Source organism: Bos grunniens, chromosome 11, assembly GCF_055505025.1.
Source record: "Bos grunniens cultivar Pamir isolate PY7600 chromosome 11, Bosgru_T2T1.0, whole genome shotgun sequence".
NCBI classification, from domain to species: domain Eukaryota; kingdom Metazoa; phylum Chordata; class Mammalia; order Artiodactyla; family Bovidae; genus Bos; species Bos grunniens.
Window position 1 is genome coordinate 19,283,968 of NC_141175.1, and position 15,511 is coordinate 19,299,478.

Genomic DNA, 15,511 nt, shown 5'->3' on the forward strand with positions numbered 1-15,511 from the left:
TGGGGGGGGGAACTTAATATTGTTAAAATGACAACACCATTCATTGTATTGAATGGAGGGGAGGGCAAGGTCTGTAAGAACTACAGCATAAACATACTGTCTGAAGGCATTCAAATTCAGTATTTTTAGGATTTGTGGGCAAACTCTCCTAGTTCAGGTATTCCTTATTCACTCCCTTATCAAGTGCTGACTGTGTGTCCCCTGGCCATCTGAAATCAGGCATTCTTGAGGTTCTTTCCCATTCTAATACTCTAAGGAGTGTTTTATGGTAAAATGGATGAACACATGACAACCAAAAAAAAAAAAAAAACTTAAGACACAAAAAGAGTGAACTCAGGTAAAACATGGAGGGGAAAAACTCAAAGAACTAAAAAAGAAAATAAATTCTTTGAAAATAAAGAGAGTTTAATTTGCATTAAGTATAACAATATACAGTCTATAAATTCTCTGAAACACAACTAAAAAGTGCAAGTTTGGTAATTTTGAAAATAACAATCTAACTTTTTACTAGACACTTGACCAAGAAGATGATATAAGAAATGTCAAGTTATATAGGAGTTTATTTACATGCATTTTGCTATACATTCAGGCTTTTACCTAAAATTTTCTAAAAGAAACACTTCATCAAATTCAAATTTTACAACTATGTGGAACAAAGAAAACTGGCAGAAGTAACAAATCTCTCTTCTTCAACCAACCGGAAGCAGGGTCACTGAGTAGTAGGTGGTCTCTTCTTTACCCCCTTGTATTTGGTGAGGAGCCAACAACTGTGAGAAGGTAACCGAATTGTCAGAAGGAATGGTCTATGAGCAGGGTACTAAGACTTAGAGCCCCTGTCGCCTTGAAAGAAAATGAGGTAAATAAGTACAAAACACGTTAAAATTTAGAGAATGATGGTGGGTAATCGAGATCATCTTATTTCAAGCAACTCAATTTGAGTAACAGGGAGCATGGAGTTCAATGTTTTTTTAAAGTAAAATTTTATTCAAGTTCTAATAATCATTTGATAGATTGTGTTTTGTTAAATCCGGGCAAAACTAAAAAAGGCTCATATTATACATCACTGGTGTAAAGAACACTGTACGTGCTTAGCAGCTTCAGTCGTGTCCAACTCTTTGCAACCCCATGGACTGCAGCTGCCAGGCTCCTCTGTCCATGGGATTCTCCAAGCAAGAATACTGGAGTGGTTGCCATGCCCTTCTCCAGAGGATCTTTCCAGGGATCAAACCTGGATCTCTTACATCTCCCGCGTAGGCAGGCGGGATGTAACATTACACAAAGCATATTAACCTCAGGAAACTAAGGACCTAACTGTAGTTTCTATAAACGAGCTGATCACCCTGTATAGACATTGTCAGAACATTCTGTGGACCTCAAGACAGTCCCACTGCCTTTCTTGTAGAGTATTATTGTAATTCACAGTTCTGGCCAGTTTTGGTTGGTTCTCACTTCGGTGAGGTCAAACCATGTGCTGTTTTACTGACTTTGAGGAGTCATTCTACTAATAGTCTGGAAATCACTGTTTGCCTTTCTTGATGGATCCATTTATTCCTATTAATTCCTTATTTTTTAATGTGTCACTGTAACTGGAGATTCAGAGCTCACCACAGAGCCAGCCAGACCTGTTCAAAGAACTCTTGCCCTTTTAAGAAAGCTCTCATCCCCAGACCAGGGCACAGCAGCATGGCGTTAACCAAGGCCGTGCTTTACCATTCTACTTGAAAGGCTTTCACCATGTTGGTGACAGTGGTGGTTGATTTCTACCAACTGTTTTAGCCATTTCTTACTTTTAACCGTAATTCTTTTTAAAGTGGTGAGAATATTAATTCTCTTCTTGATAAGAACTGTTTCAGTGATGGCTTAAGACTAATGACTTTGGTAACTAATTTTTTACATACCTTAGCTTAAACTGGATCCCTCGGAAGATCTATCTATCTCAAAGGCAGCATTTTCTTCCTAGGCATGAAAGGGTTTGAGATATGTAAGATTTTAAATTTGCCTTCTAGTTAATCAGTCTCAACCAAGGATTCTCAACCTCTCTGAAGTGATGAGCCATTAAAAGACCATCCAAAGGGAGGCTCTCAGTTATAGATTAATTTATGTTTCCCAATTCATTTGCGAAATTATGGCCTATGCTTAGAATTCTGAGTTAGGGAAGGGTTAAGGGCACCAGAACCTGGAAATCAAAAATGCAATCATTTCAGGTAGCCCACCCAGGCTGGTCACCCCCCAACCCCTACCCCAAGCAAAAAAGTCCCATCGGCTGTTCCTTCCCTTCTGCCAAGTGTCAGCATAATTCCAGAAGGGCAAGCAGTGAGGGAGCCTAGATATATGTATGTTCAGTCTCAAGTGTAAAGAAGTTAATTTCACGGCTCCTTTCTTTTACCAGCTTATTCCCTCAATATCACTCCATAAAGTTGAGGGGACAGTACCCTCTGGTTCTCCTTTCCTGGTAGCTGTATTGATTTTACTCAAGAGTTAACCAGGAATTCAGGGATTTTTAACCTAGGATACTTCTAAACAGGCTGAGAATTCCTGGTATAGCCAAAACTTATATAATCTTAAAACCTTTTAAATTTAGTATTTTAGCCAGAAGGATAAGGGATTTAATTTCATTCACAAATATTCTCTAATACTTAGTATTTATAAGGAAAAAAGTCATGATTACAAATATATTTCACTCAGAACTATAGCATGCAGGTAATCTAAAGAGTTCTCAATTTAAGAATTTTAGCAAATAAGTTTCTTAAATTATTTGGCTAGGCAATTAAACTTATTCTGACTGCTGTGTAAAACTCACATAAATAAAATATAAGACAAAAACAAGTTTTCATGTTAATATTGAAAATGGTTGTTAGGAATTTTTAGTTTCCCCAAATTTGAGAGCTGATCCTTAAACACTTAGCATCATGAAAACTGTATCAACTGAGAGAGCATCAGTTCTTTTCCAGTCTCTTCTACAGAAAGGCCATTTTCACAGGTACCACCCCACACGTCTGTGGTCAATGAATCTGCCTTAACATTAGCTATGTGGACAGAATTATCTGTGGCTTAAAGTAAAGGTGAAACAGTTTACAAAACTCGGCAAGATGCTAACTGAGGCAGACTCTTAATGGACTGGCAAATTTAGAGCACTGATTCTTTTCTGTCATTTTTCACCCAGTTTACAGCAAAGTTTTGCATATGTGAGAGTCAGGCTGGGCTACAGGTTACAAATAGATACAGATACACACACACGGACACATAGACTCGAAGGGATGATAGTGCGACTCAATAACCCATTTGGTTTGTCAATTTCTAAAGCACTGTGAAAAAGCAAACTTCTCCAGGATGCTCATGCAACAAATTAAACTGACATCCTCCCAGGATCTGGAAAACCCACTTCTTGTGGTTACAGAAACGCACGGTACTGAGCTGCGCTTGGACACTATGCTTCACAAAAGCACCATTCAGACGCTGGACCTAATAGCCATGCACTCCAAAAGACCAGGGAGAGTCACTCAGGACACTCCTGCCAGCTGTGTGACTGCTACGTGAACCTGAACGTCTTCAACGAACTTTAGACCTCTGACAAAACAAACACACAAATTACTTTTTTATTTTTAATCAAAATGTGAATCATCACTGCAGTGAATAAAAATTCATGACTCAGAATAGCATGCAATTCTTTTATTGTGTTCTAAATCTATTCGTACACTTAATACTCTGGTATTAACTTCACAAACAGAATAAAGAATACACTACAATGATATTAAGCTGCATCTACTCACCTGAAAAGGAACAAAACATTGCCCCTGAAATAACTGCTGATTACACAATACTGCAAACTAATAAACACTATAAATACTAAAATGTTAACATTTCAACATATAACGTCAACATTCTGCCTTCTTTTTTAATTGATTAAAACATTTGTTAAGGTCATGCAAAATAAACGCTTCATGGAAATGTTAGATTACACTCAAACAGCAAGGCAATGAAACCCACAAGAGGCAACTTTTTAATGCGACTGGTCAAATAAACAAACTATTCAGCATGTCAGTAAAAATCCGGTTAAGTGGAAAATGTCAAAAATGTAACCCCGCATTTAGGTAACTGCTCATCTAGGATCTCAACATCTACAATCCTATTTGTGACTGAAGATTATTGTGCTACATGGATACGTTATGTTAAAAAGGCCAAAAAGATGTCAACACATGATGGCAGGGGGTATCTCCAGTCCACACCACATTTCAATGGGACCGTTCGCTTAACTCTGCTGTCAGTAAATGAAGTCACACAAGATTCATCTTTTACCCTTGCTTTGTTACATGTCTTTAAACTTTTCTTCTAGAAGTGTTTCATATGATCCTCCCCCAGAATTCACATGCTGATATAGGGACAGGTCTCTTGATTTAGAAAGAAGAGTGTCTAGGTCATAGGGAGGTGATGCCCCTCACCCCATGGGCCAACCTACTAGCCACTCACAAAGGCCCAGTTTCTGGGGCTCTACTCTGGACACTGTTGACTCACTCTTTTATCAACTTTTAAAGCCCTCTTTATATTTTCTACTTACAATTTTAAAACTCTTTGATAAGCAATCTGTTATATAGCACACAGTCTCAACTTACAGAGCATTAACCTTTAGTCTCTAAAGGCTATTCCATGACTTTTCACCCCTTAAGAGCAAAATGTGCTTCTGGTTCACTCAGCATCATGTCTTCCCTCAAATATTTAGTGAATGAATGTTCCTCAAAAGGAGTCTCTAGCTTGTTACTTTTGTTGGCAAATTCAGTTTATAGTTAATAAATTTTCTGACCTATCTGTATACTCAGATCTTGTCTTGCAGCTGTATGCCAATGAAAGGTGTCATAACAATAGTGGGATTTTATGCTTCTAAGTACAAAGACAATGGGGCTGATGGATGAGCCAGGCTTTCTCACACTTCCCTCTGCTGTACAGTATGTGTCTCTTTTACCCAAGATCTTCTCATCCGTGAAGGCTTTGTGAATGAAATGGACAAAGATAACATGCACAGATGGAGTCACTAAAAACTCAGGTCAGTCCTGTCACAGGGGCACAGTAATGCTATTCTACTTGTGCTTGTTCTTCTTAAAGAATGCTCTCCCTTTCTTCTCCAAAACCTGTACTATCGGAGGAGGCTACTGCGTGGAGCTCTGAGGAGTCCTTTGAGAGCCTCGTGTAGCTGGAACGCTGGCCTCGCTTGTGTGCCATGCTCTTCAGGTTCTCATTCTGCAGAGCGGTGGAGTGGGAACTGGAGCCTGACCTCAGGAGGACTTGAGGCGTCTCCCTCAGCCCCTCCGTCTCATCGGAATTCTGGTTGGCTCTGTTAGCCGGGGCACTGTTGTTGTTCAGGGTCACGGTGCTGGGGGTGCGATTCAGGTTGTAGGATTTGTGGCATGCTGGCCAGTTTTCCTCGGGGCTGCTGGCTATCAAGCTGCATTCGGAAGGGCTCTTCTTGTCCTCGGAGCAAATGGACATCCGGGCTACGAGGGGGTCTGGCAAGCCACTCAGGCTGTGCGGGACTCCCCGTCTTCCACTGTGGGGGTCATCTTCGAGCTCTATGAGGTTGGCCTTTTCAAGCTGGGAGTCATCTGCTGCCTCGTTGTGAAGGGAGTGGTTGGGCGAGCTCTCATTGGACCTCACTCCTGAGTCAGAGGAGTCCTTTTTGTCAAGGAGGGCATCTGACAAGTACTCTTTGGCCTTGATGAAGGTTCGAATGGGCTCTGCACTGTGCTCTGGAGACTTCAATGCTCTCTCTGCTTTCCCTTCAGCTTTCTTGTCTTTGTCGTCTTTGAGCAGTGGAGTGTTGTCTGACTCTTCTGTCCCAGACTCGTCTTCGTCACTCGGGAGTTTCTGATAACGCAGTCCACCTCCCTTCAGCTTCAGGTCTGTCTGGAAGAGACTTGACCTTTCTGAGGACTTCTTGCCTGGGAGAAGCTTACTGCCTGACTGATCAGATTTTTCATCTTCCTCGGTAATAGGATCCAGGGGTGAGGCATCATTGGTGGAAACTCCTGATGAGGAATAATCTATAACATCTCCCCTCTTCATCAGAAATGACTTCCGTGTATCATCTTGCTTTGGTTCACTATCCTTCCCTTTCTCGGGTTCTAGACTAGAGTGAATGGAGCCCCCGGATGAACTCTGACCCATATAATACGTGCTGTGTGGAGAAGACCTGCCACTCATGGTTGTGGAACCTGTGCCCCCTTCTAACTGAGACATCTGAGCAATGTACTCTCTATAAGCGTCTCGATACTCAGCCTGCACCTTATCAGTAAGCTTTGAAATTTCAATACTGGAGTCCTGGGAAGTGAGACTGGAAAGACTTGGGGTTCTGCGAGTTTGTGACTGTGAAGACAAAAAAAAAAAAGAAACAATAATAATTTAAGAATTCAAACAAACCAAAAAAAGGCAAAATAAACATGAGCTTAGGAAATATATATATATATATGGACAATAAGAATTGTTAAAGTTATTAAAAATACCAAATTCTTTTAAAAGAATTCTGTATAACACAGTTTAACAAAAGCTGTGAACTTATGAGTAATTTTAGTGTTATTAGAAAGCTTTATATAAATTTTAATAAAATTAGTTTACTGTTAATATTTAAAAGTATAATTTAAGGTTATATTAACAACCTTAGGACTTGCTTTTATAATTTCAAACTTTTAAATTTATTTAAGGCAAAAGTCACCTTCATTGATAAAATATAAAAGTGCCTCTTAGAAAAGAGAAAGAAAATGAGAGTTAAGATAGGATCTCAAGAACAAAATACTCACATCTTCAACGTATGTTAAAAAGAACCTTTTTCAACTTGCACAACATGAAGTTTCTGTCAAATTTCAATTCAGAGAGAGTAAATGTACTCAAAATGCAAAACAAAAACAAAAACAAAAAATTTTAGAGCAAAAGTATAGAGTGAAATGGAGAAGATGAATATTGGATCCAAATGAATAGAAATGGAAGCCACGAGGTCAACAGTCAGGTCCAAGTAAACAAAGAAATAAAATATTTTTAGACGTTTGATCTCCAATGCGAAGTTTTAAGATGAGAATTGCTTTAGATCCCAGAGAAGTAATACACAAGGAGTAAGAAGTAAAGATTAGGGGAAAAAAGGAAGGAAATGGAGAGAAAAGAATCAAGGAAGTTTGAGAAAGGAAAGAGCCAAGGTTGAAACAAAGCAGAAGTAAGGTAGAGTCTTCCTTGTACAGGGAGGAAATAACCTAGCTCGCAAGAAGTTTCCCTTAGACCCAGTGAACACTGAAAGGACGATGACACTCCCTCACGCCAAGTGCAGTCTTTGTACCCCTCCCAAGGATCCATGAGGGCCAAACTGTTTTCCTAAGCATATGAAGATGACCTTTGCCTTTCCACTTGCATTCTCACAATAATGCACAGTGGAGTCCCCAGAGGTTCCCTCATGTGTGACCTCCTGAGACTGAATGCTGAAGCAGCTAAGGGAATCTAGCTGACTACTATTAAGCCAGGCATGAAAGATTGGTAACACAATTATCATTTTCAATAAATATGTTTTATTCTCAAAAATAGTCATTTTTCATAAAAGTGTCATCTATGTTGGTTTACACTGGTTTAAAAGATAATTGGTTTAAGTTTCTCAGTTTATTTCTAATATGGCAAATACTGAAAGATAAAACTTACAAAAACAAAAGTTCTTTACGGGTCCTTCAATAATTTTTAAGAGTGTAAAAGAGTTCTAAGATTTGAAATAAGTTTGAGAGTAGTGGTACTGGAGAGAGGCTGGGAGAGCTGCCAGGGCATGGTGGGAACACCAAGTATGGAGGATGAGGATTTCTCAGGAAATGTTCAAAGGAATTCCAGAGAAAATAAAGGGATCACTGTTGTTCAAACACAGAGATAAAAGGGTCAAGTGTGGACTTAATTTACTGAAAAATATAGAAATTTTTATCTTAGTTAATACACAATAATAAAATGCTTTCCCAACTTAAAGAAACAAGATTTATAGTAGGTAGAAAAAAGTTACAACAACAAAAAAATATTTTTATTACCAAACCAAACACCACATCCTTACAAACGGCAGGCCTAACAGGCGCTGCTTTTTCTAAATACAGTTCCCTTTCCATAGAGCTCTTTGTAACTACTTCCTGTTTTTCCTCCCCGCTCGTCTTCTCCGTTCTGTGCCCTGCTCTGATCTCTTCCTCGCTTGTTTCCCTTTCTCCTTCTGATGTTCTCTCACTTTTGTTTTTAATCCTGATCCTCGCCTGTCCTTTCTCTTCTAAGAACATCCAAAGAGTGAGCCCCTCCACGTCTAACATCAGATAATAAAAAGGAAATGAATATCCGTAAAGATGTACCTTAAGCCAATGCTTACTCAACTGAACAAGAAAATAGCAAGTGAAGGATGAATTCAGCTAACTACCTAGAGAGCCCAGTTCCTATTTACCTTCAATGCTTTTGCTCTATTTTACTGTTTTCACAATTCTTATCAACTTCAGAAATAATGTCACTGTCTCTGTTTTACTGACTGTCCTCTCCAGAAGAACACAGCTCCTGGAGAACAGGGCCGCCTCCCTCCACCCTGTTCACTTGGGGACTCACTGAAGAGTTTCTAAATGACTACCTGAATGCACCAACAGAATCCTGGCTATTTCAACCCCGTCCTTCCTCTTCGGCTCATGTAAATAATGGCATTCCAGTAAATACCTGCCAACTCAGGTTGCTGTGGCGAGGAGCCCCTTCGTCCAGGCCGAGCGTGTTCAGCTCTTCAAAGCTGAAGTTCAGGGTGTAGGGAGCCTGACTGGAGAGCTCGGTGTGGGGCAGCTCGCTGTGTGCGGAGCGACGAGCAGGTTCACCGTGAGGAACAGAGCTGCTGTTTTCACTCAGTAAACGTGGGTCTTCAGGGACCACTTGGTTTTCTGCATTTCTCATTTCTAATATCTTAACAGTAAACAAAGTCATCAATATCCACATGGACAAATCACATTTTGGAAGCTTTAGAAATTATTTTAAAAATTAAACACGAAGTTATTATGACGGAAATGAGAAAGCAAACTTCCTGTAAGTGAATTTCAAATAAATTTCTCCTATATCTGCTTATCTTTCATATTAACAATACAACTGACCTTTGAATGACACAGGTGTGAACTGTGCAGGTCCACTTACTCACAGATGTTTTTCGATAGTGGAGATGGCAGTTTTTACTACGTGGTCCAGGGCTGCCTGAATCCACAGATGTGGAGAAGCCCTGGATATGAAGGGCTGACTCCAAGTTGTCAGTGGATTAACCTCCAAATTGTTCAAGGGTCATCTGTACTAAAAGTAGTACAGCTGGCCCTCGGAATCCAGTGGTTTTGCATTTGCAGAATCAACCAATCACAGATTGAAAATATTTGGGAAAAAAAGATTTCAGAAAGTTCCAAAAATCAACACTTGAATTTGCCATGCGCTGGCAACTACTTGCACAGCATTTACACTGTATGAGGTATTTTAAGTAATCTGTAGTTGATTTAAAGTATATAAGAGGATGTGTGTAGTGTACAAATACCTTGCCGTTTTACAGAAGACTTGTGTAGACAAAGACTTTGGAATCATGGGGGTCTCAGAACTACTCCTCCACCAGATACTAAAGGATGACTGGAATGATGACAATCATCATACATACAGTACACTCTAATTTGGCCATTACTAGTGTAATGTAACATTAAGATGAAGCATGACTGGAGCGTGTCACTGAGCAGCAGAGCTGGACGGCAGCTACAGCAGTAGGAGCTACTGCAGTGGGGCAAGGAGAGCTCTGGACAGAACTGGGCTCAATTCCGAAAGCAGCACGGACACATGGGCATTTCCAGCCCAGGAGTGAGGGGGTCAGTGGATGGGAAGATGCGAATAGGAAGCCTCAGGAGTACCGGGATGGGGAGGGATGTTTTCTGGCCGAACCATCTTGACAGGACTTATGCTGGAGGCAGGCCAGGGGTCTAGCACATCACCAGGGGCGGCGGGGGGCGGGGGAGGGAGGTGGGATGAGGAATTTGATCAGATATTGAAGGTGATCAGACATTAAGGGTAAGGTTCTTTCTAAACTGACTTTAACAGAATTCTTGCTACAACTTGGCAACACAAGCCCAACAAGAACAGAAACCAAGGTCAAGGCCTACAGGGTTACAGAAGCCTGACTGAATGAGGTCAAGGAGAGTGTCTTGGTCAATGAAAGCATGGAGAATTGGCAGGTGGTCTCTCTCCCATATTTCCAAGTGAAATGCCAAAAAGCAAATATTGCTAAGAGCTGCTGTATATACTCTACATAACAGGACATACAGGAGCCCTACACACAAGTATAAAATGTCATTCTTACATGTTTTTTAAAAATACAGGAAAATATCAGTTTAGACCAGTACTTACTGGCACTTCTTTTATAAAATGTTGTAAATCTACAAGTTGGGACCTGGTGCCATTCTGAATTTTAAGACATTCCTTTCTTTCATTAACAGACTGCTAGTGACTATATAACATCCAGCTGAAGACTAGTAGGCGGGTACTCTTTCTGCCCCCTTCTGATGCCTATGTCAGAAGCTTTCGCTATCTCCTTTATACTTCAATAAAACTTTATTACACACACACACACACACACACACACAAAATATCTTACTGTGCTTCTAAAAAGATGCCAGTCTCCAAAATTCATATTCATTTCCTTCTTCAGTTCATCAATGTTACACTGAGCCAACACACGGCCATTTATGTTCGCCTGAATAAAAACAAACACAAGATAAACAAAATGTGAGAAATTATGAATTTCCAGTGATTAAAAAGCACATTTATACTAGAGACTAGAATACACTGACCTAAAGAAGGTTATCATCCCACGTAATAATCAGTAAACAAGCAGAGTCTGAACAACATAAGTCACTCCATACTTTCCCAAGCGTTTCAGGCACTCAAGTAAAATAAATCACAAGGATCAACCTCAGAGCTAAACCCAATTATTTCCGAAACTACCCACCCTGCCATGAGCAGTAACAAATCTGTTAACTTTTCTCCTCTAATCCTATAAAATCTGAGCACAAAGGCAAGCTGCTGGGAGGGGACACAGATGTCCGTCAGCATGCTGGTCACTCACTGACAAAGTTCTAAATGAAGTGAAAGTCGCTCAGTCGTGTCCGACTCTTTGCAACTCCACGGACTATACAGTCCATGGAATTCTCCAGGCCAGAATACTGGAGTGGGTAGCCTTTCTCTTCTCCAGGGGATCTTCCCAACCCAGGGATTGAGCCCAGGTCTCCTGCATTGCAGGCGGATTCTCTACCAGCTGAGCCACCAGGGAAGCCCAAGAATTCTGGAGTGGGTAGCCTCTCCCTTCTCCAGCGGATCTTCCCAACCCAGCAACTGAATTGAGGTCTCCTGCATTGCAGGTGGAATCTTTACCAGCTGACCTACCAGGGAAGCCCCGGTAAGCCTTCGTTTACTTCTAAATAAAGTAAGCACTGACAAACATGTTCATCAACTACATCAGATAACCTCAACCACCACAAATGTCCACCACAAGGTTCCCAGTCTATTAAATGCACAAAAAATGATCTTATCACCACTGGGTCTCTGATGAGGAATGATAGAATTTACTTGATTAATAAACAGGCAGTTTACTTATTTTACAAAAATACAAAACCTGACTTTATTAACTGTGGTAAAAGTATTAGATACCTGTGTTTAAAATCAATAGAATGCCCAGTTTCCAAATTAATTCTGAAGAAAAGACTGTACGGAGCAAGCCTATGGCAGGGGTCCTCTGTGGAAATGCAAGGAGGTTAGCAGTTCTTAAGAAACCAACTGCCATGATGGGCTTTAAACAGCAAGGGCCTGTTAGCAAAGAGCTGAGCAGGGAGAAAACCACTGTCCTGAGGGAAATAAAATCCCCACAAAGGATTCATGTGGAGGCCTCACTCTCTCCTGACTCTAATCAAGCTGCCTAGAGGAGACAGTAAGGTCAGTAGCTTGGAAAGGCAGTGCTGGACACTTTTGCAAATGGGAATTAACTACATCTGTGAGAAAACCAGTGCTATCTGAGCATTTCTGACCAAATGTAGGTTATGGTTACTAAGATAGTTAGTATCAGTCAGTTCAATTGCTCAGTTGTCTCCGACTCTGTGGGACCCCATGGACTGCAGCACTCCAGGCTTCCCTGTCCATCACCAACTCCCAGAGCTTGCTCAAACTCATGTCCATCAAGTCGGTGATGCCATCTAACCATTCATCCTCTGTTGTCCCGTTCTCCTTCTGCCTTCAATCTTTCCCAGCATCAGGGTCTTTTCCAATGAGTGAGTCAGGTCTTTGCATCAGGTGGCCAAAGTATTGGAGGTTCAGTCAGCATCAGTCTTTCCAATGAATATTCAGGACTGATTTCCTTTACGATTGACTGGTTCCATCTCCTTGCTGTTCAAAGGACCCTCAAGAGTCTTCTCCAACACCACAGTTCAAAAGCATCAGTTCTTTGGCACTCAGCTTTCTTTCTCTCACATCCACACATGACTCTCACATCATACATGACTACTGGAAAAACCATAGCTTTGACTAGATGGACCTTTGTCCACAAAGTAATGTCTCTGCTTTTTAATATGCTGTCTAGGTTGGTCATAGCTTTTCTTCTAAGGAGCAAGCGTATTTTAATGTCATGGCTGCAGTCACCATCTGCAGTGATTTTGGAGCCCAACGAAAGAAAGTCTCTCGCTGTTTCCATTATTGCCCCATCTATTTGCCATGAAGAGGTGGGACCAGATGCCATAATTTTCATTTTTAAATGTTGAGTTTTAAGCCAGCTTTTTTACTCACCTCTTTCACTTTCATCAAAAGGCTCTTTAGTTCCTCTTCACTTTCTGCCACAAGGGTGGTGTCATCTGTGTATCTAAGGTTACTGATATTTCTCCCAGAAATCTTGATTCCAGCTTGTGCTTCATCCAGCCTGGCATTTCATATGATGTACTCTGCATGTAAGTTAAATAAGCAGAGTGACAATATACAGCCTTGACGCACTCCTTTCCCAATTTGGAACCAGTTTTTTGTTCCATGTCCGGTTCTAACTGTTGCTTCTTGACCTGTATACAGGTTTCGCAGGAGACAGGTAAGGTGGTCTGGCATTCCCATCTCTTGAAGAATTTTCCACAGTTTGTTCAGATCCACACAGTCACAGGCTTTGGCGTAGTCAATAAAGCAGATGTTTTTCTGGAACTCTCTTGCTTTTTTTGATGATCCAACAGATGCTGGCAACTTGATTTCTGGTTCCTCTGCCTTTTCTAAATCCAGCTTGAATATCTGGAAGTTCACGGTTCACGTAACTTGACTTGGAAAATTCTGAGCATTACTTTGCTAGCGTTGTGAGATGACGGCAATTGTGTGGTAGTTTGAGCATTCTTTGGCATTGTCTTTCTTTGGGGTTGGAATGAAAACTGACATTTTCCAATCCTGTGGCCACTGCTGAGTTTTGCAGATTTGCTGGCATATTGAGTGCAGCACTTTCACAGCATCATCTTTCAGGATTTGAAATAGCTCAGCTGGAATTCCATCACCTCCACTAGCTTTGTTCGTAGTGATGCTTCCTAAGGCCCACTTGACTTCGCACTCCAGGATGTCTGGCTCTAGGTGAGTGATCACACCATCGTGGTTATCTGGGTCATGAAGATCTTTTTTGTGTAGTTCTGCGTATTCTTGCCACCTCTTCTTAGTATCTTCTGCTTCTGTTAGGTCCCTACCATTTCTGTCCTTTATTGTGCCCATTATTTGTATGAAATGTCCCCTTGGTGTCTCTGATTTTCTTGAAGAGATCTCATCTTTCCAATTCTATTGTTTTCCTCTATTTCTTTGCATTGATCACTGAGGAAGGCTTTCTTATATCTCCTTGCTATTCTTTGGAATGCTGCTTTCAGATAGATATCTTTCCTTTTATCCTTTGCCTTTAGCTTCTCTTCTTTTGTCAGCTATTTGTAAGGCCTCCTCAGACAACCATTTTGGCTTTTTGCATTTGTTTTTGAGGATGGTCTTGATCACTGCCTCCTACATAATGTCAAGAACCTCCATCCATAGTTCTTCAGGCACTCTATCAGATCTAATCCCTTGAAACTATTTGTCACTTTCACTGTATAATCGTAAGGGATCTGATTAGGTCATACCTGAATGGTCTAGTGGTTTTCCCTACTTTATTCAACTTAATTAAGTCTGAATTTTATAATAAGGAGTTCATGATCTGAGCCACAGTCAGCTCCTGGTCTTGTTTTTGCTGACTGTATAGAGCCTCTCCATCTTTGGCTACAAAGAATATAATCAATCTGATTTTGGTGTTGACCATCTGGTGATGTCCATGTGTAGTCATCACTTAGAAGAAGGTGTTTGCTATGACCAGTGCATTTTCTTGGGGCAGTAAGATAGTATATATGTTTGTAATTAACTTTTTAGATGCCATCCTTTAAAGTATGTAAATACTAGATGCTGTTGTTAAAGTTCTACTTCACTGTATGTCTGATAGAAAAAGTATAACTTAGTAGAAATATCTATTAAAACTGGGACTCAGTTAGCCCTGTACATGGGAAGACATCCTCGAAATCTCAGGTTCATGGTAATTACTGGAACTGCAATAAAAGATCTAGGAAGAACAGAACCTCTTCAAATGTGTCAGCCTTGCAAACCCAAAACTCATAGGTATTATCAAACGGGACATGATCAGAGTCCTCTAAGACATGAAAGTGAGAATTAGAGGGACATGAAGAAGTGTGGTTTACTTGGATAATTGTTAAATTACAAATATTACAACTAAAGAAAGTGTAACAGAAAAGGCTTTCAAATGTTCTATGCTGCATACTGGAAATGTAAGTAGTTGTTAACCTTAATCTGAAATCCTTTAGAGCTTTCAATCAATATTTCTCATCAAGCACTTTTGACTTACATGAGATCATTGTGAAGTAGCATTGTAACACAGCGCTTTCTTTTATCCATCTCTAAACTAAGGCATAAAAGGGCAATTTTAGGATACAAATAGTAAGAAACCTATTTCCACCTGAGCTTTCCCATCTCAGCAGAGAACTCATCTTTGATAGCCTAAATACAAAATGCTCGCTGTCCACAGAGCCCATCTCCCATGCCCTTGAGTGAGCAGGTAAAAGTGCAGGTCACCTTTTTGATGGTTGCACAGTACTGAGGCAGCATGCTCTGGTCCAGCCCTTCAATTTGTTTCAGTTTCTCACAAACCGCATCCACGTTCATCGAATTCAGTGGTATTGTGCCTGAGGCTGGGCCTGATCCCTAGGTAAGTCGTGGGAAAACACATGTATAAACAGCATTTAATGTCAGATATATGCAGTCATGTGACAGAGAAACACTTATGAAGTTACACTATAAAGTACTTCAATTAAAGATACATTTTCAAACTTAAGTAAAAACAGTGAATGTGTGCAGCATGGGACATGCCATTAGAGAACAGATTTAGCTACTGTTTACCTTAAAGAGTATCTTTTATTAGAGCAGATATAGCCTGATCAAAACCACT

At 40.5% G+C, this 15,511-nt stretch overlaps 1 protein-coding gene across 50 annotated transcripts in view; it reads right to left on the bottom strand.

Annotated features, from left to right (window-relative positions):
* Positions 1–384: 384 nt before the first annotated feature.
* The window catches only part of KIDINS220 (kinase D interacting substrate 220), a 96,009-nt gene continuing 80,882 nt past the window's right edge, over positions 385–15,511 (bottom strand). For 16 of the 50 annotated variants that reach the window (XM_086325489.1, XM_086325484.1, XM_086325480.1 and 13 more), the window contains 4 exons: positions 15,139–15,267; positions 10,631–10,729; positions 8,689–8,922; positions 3,655–6,354 (listed from right to left, as the gene is read on the bottom strand). In XM_086325489.1, the coding sequence (XP_086181615.1) occupies positions 5,092–6,354; positions 8,689–8,922; positions 10,631–10,729; positions 15,139–15,267 (1,725 nt within the window). In that variant the 3' untranslated portion in view covers positions 3,655–5,091. Of the gene's footprint in view, positions 841–1,898; positions 1,957–3,654; positions 6,355–6,785; positions 6,839–8,688; positions 8,923–10,630; positions 10,730–15,138; positions 15,268–15,511 lie in introns of those variants that run through there. The other 34 variants (XM_086325519.1, XM_086325503.1, XM_086325493.1 and 31 more) reach the window with 7 other exon arrangements.